Raw genomic sequence first — 14,056 nt, 5'->3', positions numbered from 1 at the left:
GGTTAGGTTGGGGTTGTGTTCTATGTCCTAGGCTGGAGTGAGGACTAAGCCTGCCAGCATGGGAACAAAGATAAGCAGGGGGAGTGGGCAGGGGCCTGAGTCTGAGGGAGGAAGATGCAGAGGTGGTGCAAAGGTGGGGTGCAGGCAGCAGAGCCATAGCAACTATCTGCTCCTGCTCCTCACTGCCTTGTACTCATTTCTAAGCTCCCCCATGATAAATGTGTGTGTGTGGGAGGGAGAGGAAACTTGCCTTGCAATTATAATTACACTTGGAAAACCTAATTTAACAAGTACTCCAGCCTGAACCAATCTAGTACAAGTTTATTCTTAAGTGAGAAAACCATAGCAGAGTCAATATATAAAAACACTTACATTATCCAGGTCTGGAACATCAAGGAAATATTCTGGACTAGCATATGCAGTCCCTACATTGTTGACTGAAACAGAAGCAAAGAGTTTTATTTAGATTTTCTGGCTGTTACATTTCAGTTCTGTAGCTCTGATGACTTGGAATTACAAGTCTCACTTGTTAATTAACAATGCCACATTCAGAGGTTTTGTAATTGCAAGTCCTTAATGCAGTCATGATGCAACACTTTCCTACACTGGAAATACACTCCTCCATCCTAGTTCAAGGGTGCTCAACCCCCAGCCCACAGGCATTATGCAGCCCATGGAACCCGGTCATCCAGCCTGCAAGGCTTCCTATGGGTTTGGGGGAAGGGGTGTGGTAGCAGCATTAATTGCTGCTACACAGCTGCCAAATTTCTGGACCTGTAGAGAACCCTACAGATGAGCGAGCCAGGATCTGGGCAGTGCAAAGTGGGATCCAGGCACTCATCCAGGCCCAACCCCATGCCACTCATCAGGTCCACAGAACTAATGGATAAGATGAAGGTGAGGGTCCAATCAAACTCTTCATGGGACCAGCTAGGTTTTGAGAACTCATCCACCTTGATATGTGGAGATCCCGGTTCCAAACGTTATGACCTCCTTTCCAAATCAGGGCCTTAACTCTGTTAAAATTCAAACCATGCAGACAAGAAGCACATTCAACTCTATGTTTAAATAAACTAATCTTTACATATCTTCCTCAAATTCATATATAGAGGGAGGCAAGAACCCATTCTTTAGCACGCATGAACAACATGAACTAGGGATCCAACCCTCACTATAAGGAATGAAGTATGAACATCTGGAGACATGGAAACCAAGACTACCTGTACAATTTTTTTAAATGCTTGTAATAACACTTTGGAAACAAAAGCTTATCTCCAGTTACGTTAAAAGTGTTTATTAATACTTCTCATTTCCCATCTCTTCCTACTGGGGAGAAGTAAAGCACGTGTATAGACAGAAAAAAAATGTTTCAAGTCACTTGAATAAAATTAGAAGCCAAGAAATACCTCTCAGTACCCGTGAACATTCTAAGTGAACCTAAAAGTTTTTGAAAGAAAAACCATCCCATTCAGTTTCCCCAGTAACTTCAAGAGCTGTCTAATTTTCTCCCAGCAAAAAATAACTGACCCAAGCTCTCCAGGGCACTGATTGCTTATGAGCAGTCACTATGGCTCTGCTCAGTCTTATAATTATTGCAAAGAAAAGTGCATGTATGCTGTTTATAGCAGAAGAGACCCATAAAACGGGGAATACGCTGAAACAGCAAAATACCACTCCAAATCAGCAGCTGCTGTGTCAAGGCAGTAGATGGCAGCAGGAACCAACATGCAGTCTACCAGCTCATCGCAAGTACTCTACGAAAGAGCTTCAATAGCTTGCGGGGGGTGAGGGGAAAGTACACATAGGAATGAGGGAGAAATCTCATTAATGACAATCTTAGTACATTAAGCAGCCTATGTTTTTGACAAAGATTATCTTATTTTTAAAGGGTTTGTGTTTTGCTTTCTCTCTATATGCAAAGCCTCATTACACGGGGATTCGCCATGGCAAACTGTTCTACAAGTTGTTTTCACACTTTGGATCTGTGAAATCTCTCCCTATTGGCCGCATTTAACTGAGAATCTGTCAACTGCTTAAAACTATTTTTAATGTAATACTGCAAATGGCAAAGTTTTGTTCTCAAATATGAAGCAGTATTCATACTCTGCTAATCTAAAAATACTAGCGAGTTGGGGAAAACCTTCTACCACCACTAAGGAATGATGCTGCTCGAGTATTATGAAGTCTGAAGAAATTGGGATGACATAGTATACACTGGCATGAAAAACAGAGTCTGTTTCATGCAATTATTTGCTATTAATCTCACTCAAGTCAACTGCGTAACAATCAGCTGCTGTGGAGACATTTTACATTTCTACAATACCTTCCACCCCATATGAACATGAAGTACTGCAGAAATTATACATTGAACAGCACTGCTGAAATGGATTCAGCTCTAGGGTATAAGTTTACGTAAAGAGGACTGAAACCAAGTACACTGGGAAAACTTTTAAAAATGCCATGGAAACTTTTCTGTCTGTGAACTTCAGAAAGAAGCTTGCATTTCAACACCCAGCCTGAAAAAAACCTTTTTAAAACATGCAGAAAACATATACAGGAAGTTGGCAGAAGATTAAGGTACAGGTTTGTCAAACATCATTCAGAAAGTCTGCCTCACTGAACCTCTCCTATTCACCATTTTGTATCATCTTTATAATGACTACTGCAACTGCTTGCCCATGTCAACACATTTTTAGGGATTCCTTACTATATTCATTGTTTAATCTCATTTCCAAGTACTCTGCAAACTGCCAGCAAACATTTGTTATACTCAGAGAAAGATACAGGTTCAACAAAAAGAGGCACCCTTACCATTCTTCAGAGGGACAACATTTTCAATGCCTCTCATCCTAAATGAAACCATTTTTTGACAACTGTCACTCCCTGCATCTGAAGAGAATCTCCAGGGCGGAGCCTGAGGGATAGGGTGCTTTGGGATTCACTGTAAAGTTGTCATTTTATATTAAATGTGGGAGATAAATGTTTAACACCCCCCTCTCAACCACCTCTTCTTGCAAACTGGAGCCTAAATTGAATATGGTCAGTTTTAGTAATCAATGTTCAACGGTTTTACATTTGGACTGCCAATTGCAAGAGAAGAGGTTAAACGCGATTCAAAATTTTGACTCTCTACAACAGAGAATCAAAGTCTAGCTCTGCTAAAAGAGGAATTTTAGAAGCTCACTGTTGAAAGTCAAACCATCTCGAGCCAGATGATTTTACAAAGAATTCCATGAAGTGTGAGTCTTTAATAACTGATTTTTAGAGCTAATACTTAAGTCTGGACATCTCAAATATGACGACTCCATACTGCTTCCTCTTGTGTAGAGGTGATCATTTGAAAATGGGCATCAACAGACAAGGTATGGGCCTAACCACCTGCATGCCTGCTCCATTTTTGTGTGCAAACAGAGAGAGGGAAATTCACAAGAAACTTGTGTCACTTGTGTCTTCAGTCTTACATTCATATGCACATATTTGTAGTAAGATTTCCTATGTGCATTAATGAAGTCCTTGCCACTTGTAACTCAAGTAACAAATTGTTTTTATCATAAAGATTTTTTTTTAAAAACTCAAAGAGAGAAATTAGCAGACAAAACCCCCACGTATACTTCCTGGAAAAAGTTGAGCCTGCTAACCTAGACAGTGCCTTAGGTCTGTCATTTATTGAGAATGTCATTGTTTCAAAAGTAACTAATGGAAAATCCCCCATCTCTGCCTACTTAACACATTGCTGGAGTTAGCACATGTTCGAAGTCACTGACAGACGCTGTTTTGAACACACAGCAAAACATTATGCAAACTCTTTAGCCTTCATATGTGGGTGAGAAACAGCTTCTCAATAAAAAGGAGTTTATAAGGATTTCAGTCTGTAAATACGTTATAATCTTGGGGCAGCTGATTCAGCCCAGTATAGGTGCAAGTTATTTTATGCATAAACCAATTAAAATTAAATTAGGAAGAGTAAAGACGGCCACACCCAAGGATAATGAGTGCTTCTGAGCTGCTATCTAGAAACTCCTACCAAACAGCCCAAGTGAGGCCCCAAAGAGGAATACATACTTATTTCCAAGTACTTAATTAATAAGATTGTACCATGTCTACACAGCAAACTTAACATCTCTAGCAATGGTGCTCTCAGGCATATCCTTAGCTGCAGCCACACAGCATTGCAAGCAGGCTAATTGACATGGCTGTGACCTTATTGGTATCATCATTCAGTAGTGATGATTAACCTTCCCATGGCACTGCACTGAAATAACTAAAACAGTTCTGGATTGGGATATAGCCTGTATGGATAGCACAGCATGCTTGAGGGAACTGCTGCCTGGAATGGCTATTTTACCTTATCGCTAATGCCATCAACCCATGCATCCTCAGATAACCATGTACATATGTTTAAATGGAGAAGCACATGGCTAGCAGGAGCATGTACACAGACCTTGGACTGCCAGTGCCACAACTCTGACCAGTGTCTTGAATTTTTAAAACTTTTTTTTTTTTTAAATTCTGGTAATCGGCAAAATGTTTTTTCTGGAACAGTCCTCTTCCATTTAGAGGAGTACAAGTATCTATTCAACAAAGAATGGTAAACGGATGGTTATTAAAGTATCTGAAAGAAACCTGTTTTGACCCAGTATATACTGGTGTCCTTCTAAAGGCAACAGCTATCACAACTACCACTCAAGAGTTTAAGCAACAGCTCAGAAGTTTGGGAAGACGTGCAACGGCAGTGGATGATAACTGATCTCTAACTAGCGGGTACAGAAAAAAAGACCTAGGAATACCTATCTGCCGGTTTCACAGTTTTGAAGTGAGTGAGGGCAACAAACTCAGAGCCAAGCAAGGCTTCCGCACTTAGCCCATTTTATGAAGAAATATCCTAGATTTGTTTCTTACATATGGACAAACTATGCCTCATTCATTTGTTCTTGTCTGGGGAAAAGCGAAGTCCAACAGAAGGAGCAGGAAGAACAGGAGGAGTCAGAAGTCCAACGTTCCAGTCACAAATGTCATGCTGTCAACATGTGACATCAGGCGGGGGGAATTAAGGGATTCCATCTTAATGTGGATATACTCTTATGTATCTCATACAGGTATAAAAAAATAGTGGCAGTCCTGCGATATTTGGATGAAAGGTATGACAATGCAGTTATGCTAAAGTGACTTAACTGTCAAACCTGATCTTTGTTGGGTGTATATTATGAAGTCAAGAAGTGTAGAAGGAGCATAGTTAAGTTTATTTCATGAAAATTTCTTCAAGGGATCAGAACAGCAAGAACCTAAATGGGTTCACCCTCTGTATTCTCTACCCAGACTGCATTGTTGAGATATCCACACCTACAGCCAGCTTCTTCTCCAACTATAATTTTATCTGACCTTTTACAGTGATTGTCTAAATGAAGTGGCCCCATCCCACTGTGGGGCCAAGTCACACCTCCTTTCCCTGGAGAGCTGGGCCACTCTCCCTCCCCACATGGCTGGGTTGGAGCCAGCCATGCCCTCTTTCCCCCCATGGAGCTGGGTTGTGTCCAGGCTCCCCCCACCCTCTCTACATGGCCAGATGGTGCCCAAGCCAGCACCAGTGCCATACTGGGACCACTGGCAGGATCTGGCCCGTGGACGGACAAGACATTGTCCGTCTGGCTCAGTGGGGAAAAAGGTTGAGCACAACAGCTAAACCATGTGGCTAAAAAAATACAACAACAGTTAAACTTGAACCCCCTGAAGTAAGAGTCAATGACTTTATGCTACAGCCCAACTATTAAGCTTCAAGAGTTCTGTAAATAAAAGGCAACAGTTTTCTCACAGAACTCAGCTGTTAATATAAAAACACTAAATATTTAATTTAATTAGTGCTATAGTTTTAAAATAAATGCAGAAGCATTTTTGCTCTGGCATGTGTTCACAAATGCACCATTCCCCCTCCCCTCCTCAAGAACTAGTGAAAATATACATGTATACACATAGGCGCGCATGCACACGCTTACTTTTTTTGTTCATATGTCAGTATGAGTGCAAAAAGTAGGATCACTAGACTTCTAAGAATTACAAATCTAGCTGTACCCCCTGATGTCTTATGAAGACAAAGCATTAGGTCAAAGTTAGAGAGCTTATATTATTTTGGTTTCACAAATATTTGGTCAGTATGATTTGAACAGGGATGACCCTGCCTCAAGCATGGGGTGGATAAGATTAGCTGCTGGTGTCCTGTATACACATTTTTCTACAACAGTGGTCACAAACCAGCACACCTTAATCCACTGGTGGACCTTGGAGCCTATCCGAGGCTGGGGTGGGGGCGCTGAGTGCCCGCATGCATGCATGCGCATGCCCCAGCTCAGCAGGTCAGTCCATGGGGAAGGGAAGGGAACGGGTGGGGGCTATATTGAGGCCACTGCAGCAAGGGACAGTGCCGCAAAGGCAGGAGGAGGGGTAAGTTGAGTGGGCCCCCAGCCACGTAGGACTTACCTGCCCACAAAGTAATTTTTTCTCCCTCTGCCTCAATTTTCCCTCCCCACAGACTTACCTGCTGGGTGGTGGGGGGCAGCAGCACACAGCAGATTTTGGATTGCTTTTAAAATGCCAAAGGTGATCTGCTTATAAGGGCTGGAGACTACTGTTCTACAATATGTGTATTGTGATGTGCGATAATTTAAGACAAGTAGTTATAGGGAGTAACCAGAAGGTATTAAGCAATAAATATCAAACTCTTTGATTAAAGGGCACAGAGGATCAAACTTCAATTATTATGCTATTTATCTAGAATAGTTACATATACCAAAAAATGGAGATCTAAGGTGGCAGAACTTTGATTGGTATACAGCCCTACCAACCAGCTGGACAATACTTATACAGTTTATAATGCCAATAAAAGTTTAATAAAATTAAACTGATTTACATATATTTAGATGCATAATCTTGGGGTCTTATTAGGACTCTGAAATGAGACTGTCAGATAGTTGTAGCACACGTGGCCCAAGGTAGGTCTTTCATAATACACCTCAAACTAAAATACCCAAAGGCATCATCATAAGCATTCTGATTATTAAATAAATTTAAGCAGAGATGCAACTAATATATTGAACAGGGATACTTTTGGGAATAAGACAAACAGAAATATATAGAAAGCAGTCATTTGGGGGTTTTTTAGTCTAGTTACATCAGTGGTCTCTGCAGGCTAGTTTCAATACTAACAAAAAGGCAAAGTAGTAGAGGTATCTAGACAAAAGTCCCCAGCATAAGTTTATAAATAGTTCAGATACAAACCTAGAACACCAATCTCTAGGCCTTCCAATGCAGCTTTAATTGTGGTGTAAATATCTTCTCTCTCTCCAAAGTCTGCAACAATAACTTTTGTTTCCACCTCAAACTTCTCTTCTGAAAATAATAAAAGACAAAAAAGGAGAATTAAAATAAGTAGAACACAGTTAAGTCAAAACAACTGGTCTATTTCCTATTTAAAGATCTGAAGGTACTCAAATTTTGATGGTTTAAGAGAAACCATTACAATGTAAGTTAACATCACAAGGATACATAACATCACCTTAACTTGTGCTGAGCTAGTGTACCTGCTGTTCTGGTTTAAATCCACATTTAAGTATTACAAATAAAATTCTACCCTAGTTAAACTAGAAAAGGTGCACTGTACTACTAATTTTTTTTATCCTCACCAGGAAAGCCTCAAATGATTCATTACCTTTTGTACACAAGGGCCCAGGTGGTACACACTACACAGGTTCTTAAGAGATCAGGGCTGTCCAACTTCTAATTGGCTCAGGGCTGAAAACCACATAAGGGGCTATGCTATCAGGGACCATGAGCACAGGTTGGCACTCCCTCACCCCACTGCACTGGATGTGCAAGCAGGGGGGCACTCTTCCATGCCATTGCACTGTGTGCATGTGGGCGAGGGTGGGCACCCCCATGCCTGCACAGTACACCACCTCACCTGCAGCAAGCTCCCCTGTGACACTATGCTGCACAGCTCTCTGGGCTGCATTATGCAGTGGAAGCGGGGAATCCGAAGCAACTGGGCCAGTATCAGCTGGGTGGAAGCCCAGGGGCCACTTGTTAACCTCTCAAAGGCTGCACATGGCCTGTAGGCCACAACTTGGACAACCTTGTTATAGATCATGCAAAATGGAAACGTTAAAAGCAAATTTCACATTCCTCCAGCACAAGACTGGGCAATTATTTTGGCTGGAGGGCCAATTAACAACTTTTGGTGAGCAGTTGAGGGCCGCAAGGGCAGCCCTGCCCGGATTGCCATCTCAGGACCGGAAGTCCCACCCCCAAACTCTGACCTTTGCCCCCGAAATGGCTATTGCATGTCCGCACCCCACCTCCCCGCGAAGTACTCATTTTGCGAGGCGGGGGGGAGGGGGGGATGTTGCCATCTTGGAACCAAAAGAAAAAAAAACAAGTCGTATACTAAAAAAAAAATCAAACAACTATAACATGTTTTAATTTTATTTCAACAAATATTCTGGTCCTGATTTACATTCATTTGCATAGTGTATGAAGCGACTGCAAAATGGCTCAAAATAGAGAAACAGAGAAGGCAGAGACTTTGGGGGGGGGGGGGGGGAGAAAGAGTTGTGAAGGGGTGGTGGGGGTGTGGGCCACCCCACCACACATCTTCCTGCCCCCCACCCTCATGGCGCTCAGCCCCCACTGCTGGTGGCAGTATCAGAAGGTGGCACTAGGCTGTCAGGGTACTCCTGACCCACAGCAGGCAGAGCCCCCAGGGCAGCATGTGGCTCCGGCTGAATCCCAGGAGCTGCACGTGGAGGCATGGAGCCTGCCTGACCTGGCCCATCCTAGCAGCCCATGGCTTCAAGCCAGACAGGGCTGGCTCCATGTCAGCACATGGGGCTCCCAGCACTACAGGCAGGAGCTACACACCATCAGGCTGAACTAACCCCATGCCTCCGCATGCGGCTTCCAGAACTCCAGCAGGGAGCTGCATGTGGAGGTATGGAGATGGCCCAGCTGGATGGTACGTGGACTGGGAGCCATGGGGTCATCTGTTATCAGGCTAGGTGGGCTCCATGCTGCCATGTGTGGCTCCCCACTGGAGTGCTGGAAGCCCCACATAGAGGCATGGAGCTGGCCCGCTCCAGCCTTATGGAGCGAGACTCCCACCTGGAGTGCCAGGAGCTCCATGTGCTGGCACGGAGCCAGTCTGGTCTGAGTCGGAATTGAAGTCAAAGGTGCACGCCAGCAGGCCGGCTCTGTGCTGCCACGTGCAGCTCCCAGGATTCAGCAGAAACCGTGTGGCACCGGTGGACTCTGCCTGCTGCAGGCCAGGAGCACCCCAAGGGCCCAATGCCTGCTGCTGTTACTGCTGCCAGCAACCACGGCTGTGCACAGTGGCTGGGAGGTGGGGGGCCTACACCTACCCACAAAACCCCACTCCTGCAGGCAGGAGCTCCCCTCCTCACTCGCTAGCTGTCCAGTCTCCTGCCACCGCACTTGGTGCCTCCACATGAGGCTCCCAGATGGATTGCTAGGAGCCCCACAGAGAGGAAACACATAGCCCATCTAGTCCAACGGTGCACAACCTCAAAGCCTGCCTCCCACTGGACTTTCAGAGGGGCAGCCGTCGGTCAGTAATAATTGTTTTTTTAAGCAGCCCTGTGGGCTGAACAGAATGGCATGGCGGGTCAGATTCAGCCTGCCAGGTGTATTTTACCCGCCCTTCCTCTAAAGTGTTGATAGAATTCAAGTGCAACATCTCAGCAACACAGTCCTCAGCATGTTTCTATATGTATAATCAGCTCACTAATATTAGCAAAGGGGAACTGGTGCAGGTCTTGCTCCAGTGTACAAAGACTCCTCTGGTCCTAGATTGGCTATCTTCTCTGGTTCTTCAGTGACCAAGGAACCCGAGAAGCACAGAAGAAAGAGTGGCAGAGCAAGAGATGGGGGAAGGGAGGAAAAAACACTTATAGATTAATTTCCAAATCACCCAGTACAGAGTCACTTCCATTCTTGGCAAAGTAGTAATACAGACATTACACATTCAGGTATTCCAGATATTTTATTCAAGCATAAAATTCTTATTTGTACAAGGAATAATAGTTTCCATCAAGTTAAATGTATTCTGCTTTAATTAAAATTGGCTCAGTGCTTCTTTCTTAGGCATCAGCAAAAACATAAAAGGCAAAAATAAAAAAATAAAAATAGATATTTTTAATAAGGTCATACAAAACACTACCTCAGTGTTTCTCAAGGAATTTGTATATGTTGTAAGAATGGCTATGGAATTTTTAAAAGATCATTCATAAAAATGGTGTCAATTTTAAAGAGGAAAAAAATCATTCACAAAAAATTAAAGCAAACCCATTCCCATGATGCTCTCTTCCATTCAATAAAAAGTAGCAGCTCCCATGATTCTGTTGCCCATTCATGCAGAATCATGAATCTACTGCACTCACTGGCTTGCTTGCTGCTTTCCCCCCCTTAACAACCCTAATGGCAGATGCAACTATTTTCCCCCCTCTTCATCTTTCATGAACAGCTGCATTGTTTAAAAATCCCCAAGGAGATGTTGCTATGTCAAATGACGACGTAAATACCATTAAGCCCCTACTGCAGCAGCAGTCTTGTGATCGCGTCAGAAGAAAATCAAGTTCAACATCTTTTTACTGTGGTGGGGAGAGGGAGGTGTAAAGATTCTATTTTTGAACACATCTGTTCTAATGTTAACACATACATGCGCACACATGAAATCTTATAGGACACTGAGGTAGTGGGGGCAATATAGCAAATACATACAATTAGTTTGGGCAAGTGAAGCAGCAAAATAGGACACTGCTGCACGTGTCATCTGTGCAGTTTTACAATACATGTGACAATTTTCATTACCATTAAAAAGGTGCTCTATGCAAAAGCACATTGTTTAAACAAGGCAGATGCCCTTAGTAACACTTGCTCGCTTCACATTCCACTGAAAGTATTTATCATGGGGTTTTCTTTATCAAAACTTACCCTTTTTCCCCACACTTAAAAAGCATAAAAAGATACTGAAAGATAAAGAGGTAAGTAAGAAATACAGACCTAATACTGAATGGAGATAAAATACAGTACACATCACTGATGGTAGTTTTACCATGCAACTGGTCTTCAAGGCTTTGGAAAATTATCAAGTCCTTAAATACACGAATATAAAATAATTAAACCATGCAGGTGTAACTAGTGTACATCATCTCTTATAAATGTAAAGCAAAGTAAAAGAGCAGCCCAAAAGAACATTACAGTGAAGAGAGGAAAATAGTAAATTGGTACCTGCAGCAAAAATGATATTATGGGGGTTCATGTTTAACAAGTGTACTCAGGATCCCTCCAGTCGACATTGCTGAACTGATACCAAGGCATTCTTCTACTGCTTCACTCTCCTCTTCCTCAAATGATTTTTCAGGTCTAGTTTTTTGTTTTATTCCCTAAGCTAGTGTTTGGCAACGATTTTACAAGCAGCAGGCTGAAACAGCCCGAGCCAGCACTTTCAATGTGGCTGCTACCGCAGCTATCGGCTGGCTGTGGTGCCAAAGCACGCCGCCGCCGCTGCTGAAACGGAGCTGAAGCCCCCCAGCTCCACAGACCAGTTTTAGCCCACAGGTTGCCAATCCCCATATTAAGCTGTCCCTCTGGCCAAATTATAAATACAAAATTATTTGATCTTTGATTATGTCAAAAGTGAATCAAGGAAATCGGCTACTGATTCCAGCTGCCACAAAACATTAATGCACAAAGCTTGCTATTCATTTTGGTAGGGTTGGCTTTCAGAAGCAACTGGCAAGTACACTCATAGAAAGCAAGAATACACTCGGGTATTAACGCTAGTTAAGGTGCTCATGTTTTAGGAGAGAGGGATATGAATATTTGGGGCCAAGTTACTACACCTACCCTAAAAGAAGACAACAGTGTCACTACAAGGATCAAAGAACAGATGGATAATACATAGGACCAAAGCTCGCCAAGAGGGCAAGCGGCAGCGGGCCTGAGGGATTCCCCACCCCGGGTCGCCTGCGAGGCACCCCAGCCGCGCCCGGCGGCGGCGGGGACCGGACGGCCAGCGCCACCGGCCCCACACGCACCGCGCGGGCGATTGATCGTCAAGCGACGCTCAGACAGGCGTAGCCCCGGGAGGAACCCAGGGCCGCAAGTGTGTTCGAAGTGTCGATGATCAATGTGTCCTGCAATTCACATTAATTCTCGCAGCTAGCTGCGTTCTTCATCGACGCACGAGCTGAGTGATCCACCGCTAAGAGTTGTCCAGTTTGTGTTTCCACAGGCCTCTTTTCCGTGGTATGCCAGCTCACCCCAGGGCAGAAGCCAAGCCGGGGACGAGAGGGGGCTCCTGGTCCGCATGAGGTCGGGACGGGGGTCCCCCCCGAGCCAGCCTTCCTCCCCTGACGCAGCGTGCCCCCCCCCCCCCCCGCCCCACGAGGGGGGCTCGTTGGGGGGAGAGGCGTTCCTGCCCGGCTCGGGGGCCCCGCCGCGCCTCAGCGGGAGCCCTACCGATCCAACGAACAAAAGAGAGGTTTAAAACAACCCGCAGGGAGGGCTGTGGCCGAGGAGGCGAGGCCTCCGCTGCGGGGTCGGTCCAGGCGCCTGGCTCAGGGGGGCCGCGGCCAGCCGTGCTGCGGGCTGGGGCGGCTCCGCAGCGCTCCCGCGCCCGGGACCGTGCACCTCTTCCGCTCCCCTTGGCCGGCCCTCGCCCCACCCGAGGGTGCGGCAGGGGTGACGGCGATCGGACGGGGGGTTTGGAGGGCCGGGCAGGGCAACGATAATACATAGGGACCTACCAAATACACCATTTCATGGAAATGGTGTAATTGGCAGTTTCCCGTGAAATAGTCATTTTCCCGTGAAAAAGTGTGGGGAACTGGCTATGTTCCAAAAGCTGGCAAAAAGCTATTTCTGAGAAGGGGGGAGGTGGAGGGGAAGGGAAGGGAACAAAGAAAAAGAAAAAAGGCAGACTGCCCAAAACTGGGGGAAGCAGGGAAAAGAAAGAGAGAGGGACAGGAAAAGTTCCCATCTCTATCTCCAGAAAAGGGGGGGAAGGAGAAACAGGGAACAGAAAAACCCACCTCCCAAACTGTTTAATTAATTATTAATTGCCCTCTGCCCCTTGAAGAGGGTGATAATTATTGAATTAACAAGTTAGGCAGCTCCAGCTAAGGCAGGGGTGGGCAATTATATGGGCCCAAGGGCCACATTAGGGAGTTTTGATTGACTGTTGTAGGCCAGAGCAAGAGAAGGAGCTGCTGCTGGAGGAGTGCAGTTCAGCACCTAGCTGGCTGCAGCCCCCTGGAAACAGCCCGCTAGAAGTTGCTCCTGTTCCCGCCCCTGCACACAGGACTCCAGCTCCTGGGAAGGCAGTGGGGAGCAGAAGCCAGAGCCCTGGCACTGGGGCAGGAATCACCTAGCTGAAGCTGCTCACCCACCTGCCCATCTGGAATGATGTGGCACAGCACGCCATAGTGCAGCAGAAGCAGGAGCAGCTTCTGGCAGGCTGTTCCCAGTGCAGCTGCAGGCGGCTGGATGCTGCTCTGCATCTTCTACCACGAGGAGCAGCTCCTCCTCTCACTCTTGCCCCACTGCGCTGTACTGCTCCCAGAAGGCCATGCGGGGCTCCAGCTCCAGATCCCGGACACCTTCCTCCAGAAGACAGCTCAGAGCTGAAGCTGGAGCCTTGCATGCTGGGTTAGGAGCCACCCAGCTGAAACTGCTTGCCTGGTACAGCATGGCAGGGCACAGGGAAGATCAAAAGCAGGAGCTGCTGCTGGAGGCAGGGGGTGCAGAGCAGCACCTGGCTGCAGCCATACCGGGAACAGCCCTAGCAAAAGCTGTGCGCTAGTCAGGACCTGAGTCAGTGGAAGCACAGTGCAGGCTTCCCCAATATAAGCAGGCAGGGGATGGCCCCATGTGGAGCGCTGTGGGGGGAGGGGAAGCTGCAGGCTGGATCCAGTCACCTGGCAGGCCAGATCTGGCCCATGGGCTGTATTTTGCCCACCTCTGAGCTCAGGCTTTCAATCAATGCCTTGGA

At 45.7% G+C, this 14,056-nt stretch overlaps 1 protein-coding gene and 1 non-coding gene across 2 annotated transcripts in view; both read right to left on the bottom strand.

Moving 5' to 3' along the window:
• Positions 1-14,056, bottom strand: part of HSD17B12 (hydroxysteroid 17-beta dehydrogenase 12) — a 135,614-nt gene that overhangs the window by 41,033 nt on the left and 80,525 nt on the right. The window contains exons 4-5 of the mRNA XM_090032968.1: positions 7,270-7,380; positions 373-437 (exon numbers count right to left, since the gene is read on the bottom strand). Coding sequence (XP_089889094.1) covers positions 373-437; positions 7,270-7,380 — 176 coding nt within the window. The remainder of the gene's footprint in view (positions 1-372; positions 438-7,269; positions 7,381-14,056) is intronic.
• Positions 12,125-12,277, bottom strand: LOC149871693 (5.8S ribosomal RNA). The gene has a single exon (XR_016440915.1). It is a non-coding gene; the product is annotated as a 5.8S ribosomal RNA (ribosomal RNA).

The sequence above is a fragment of the Crocodylus siamensis genome, chromosome 2, assembly GCF_052110815.1.
Source record: "Crocodylus siamensis isolate JL-2025a chromosome 2, ASM5211081v1, whole genome shotgun sequence".
Taxonomy (NCBI): Eukaryota; Metazoa; Chordata; order Crocodylia; family Crocodylidae; genus Crocodylus; species Crocodylus siamensis.
The sequence above is the reverse complement of the archived record's forward strand: the minus strand, read 5'-3'. Positions and strand labels throughout refer to the sequence as shown.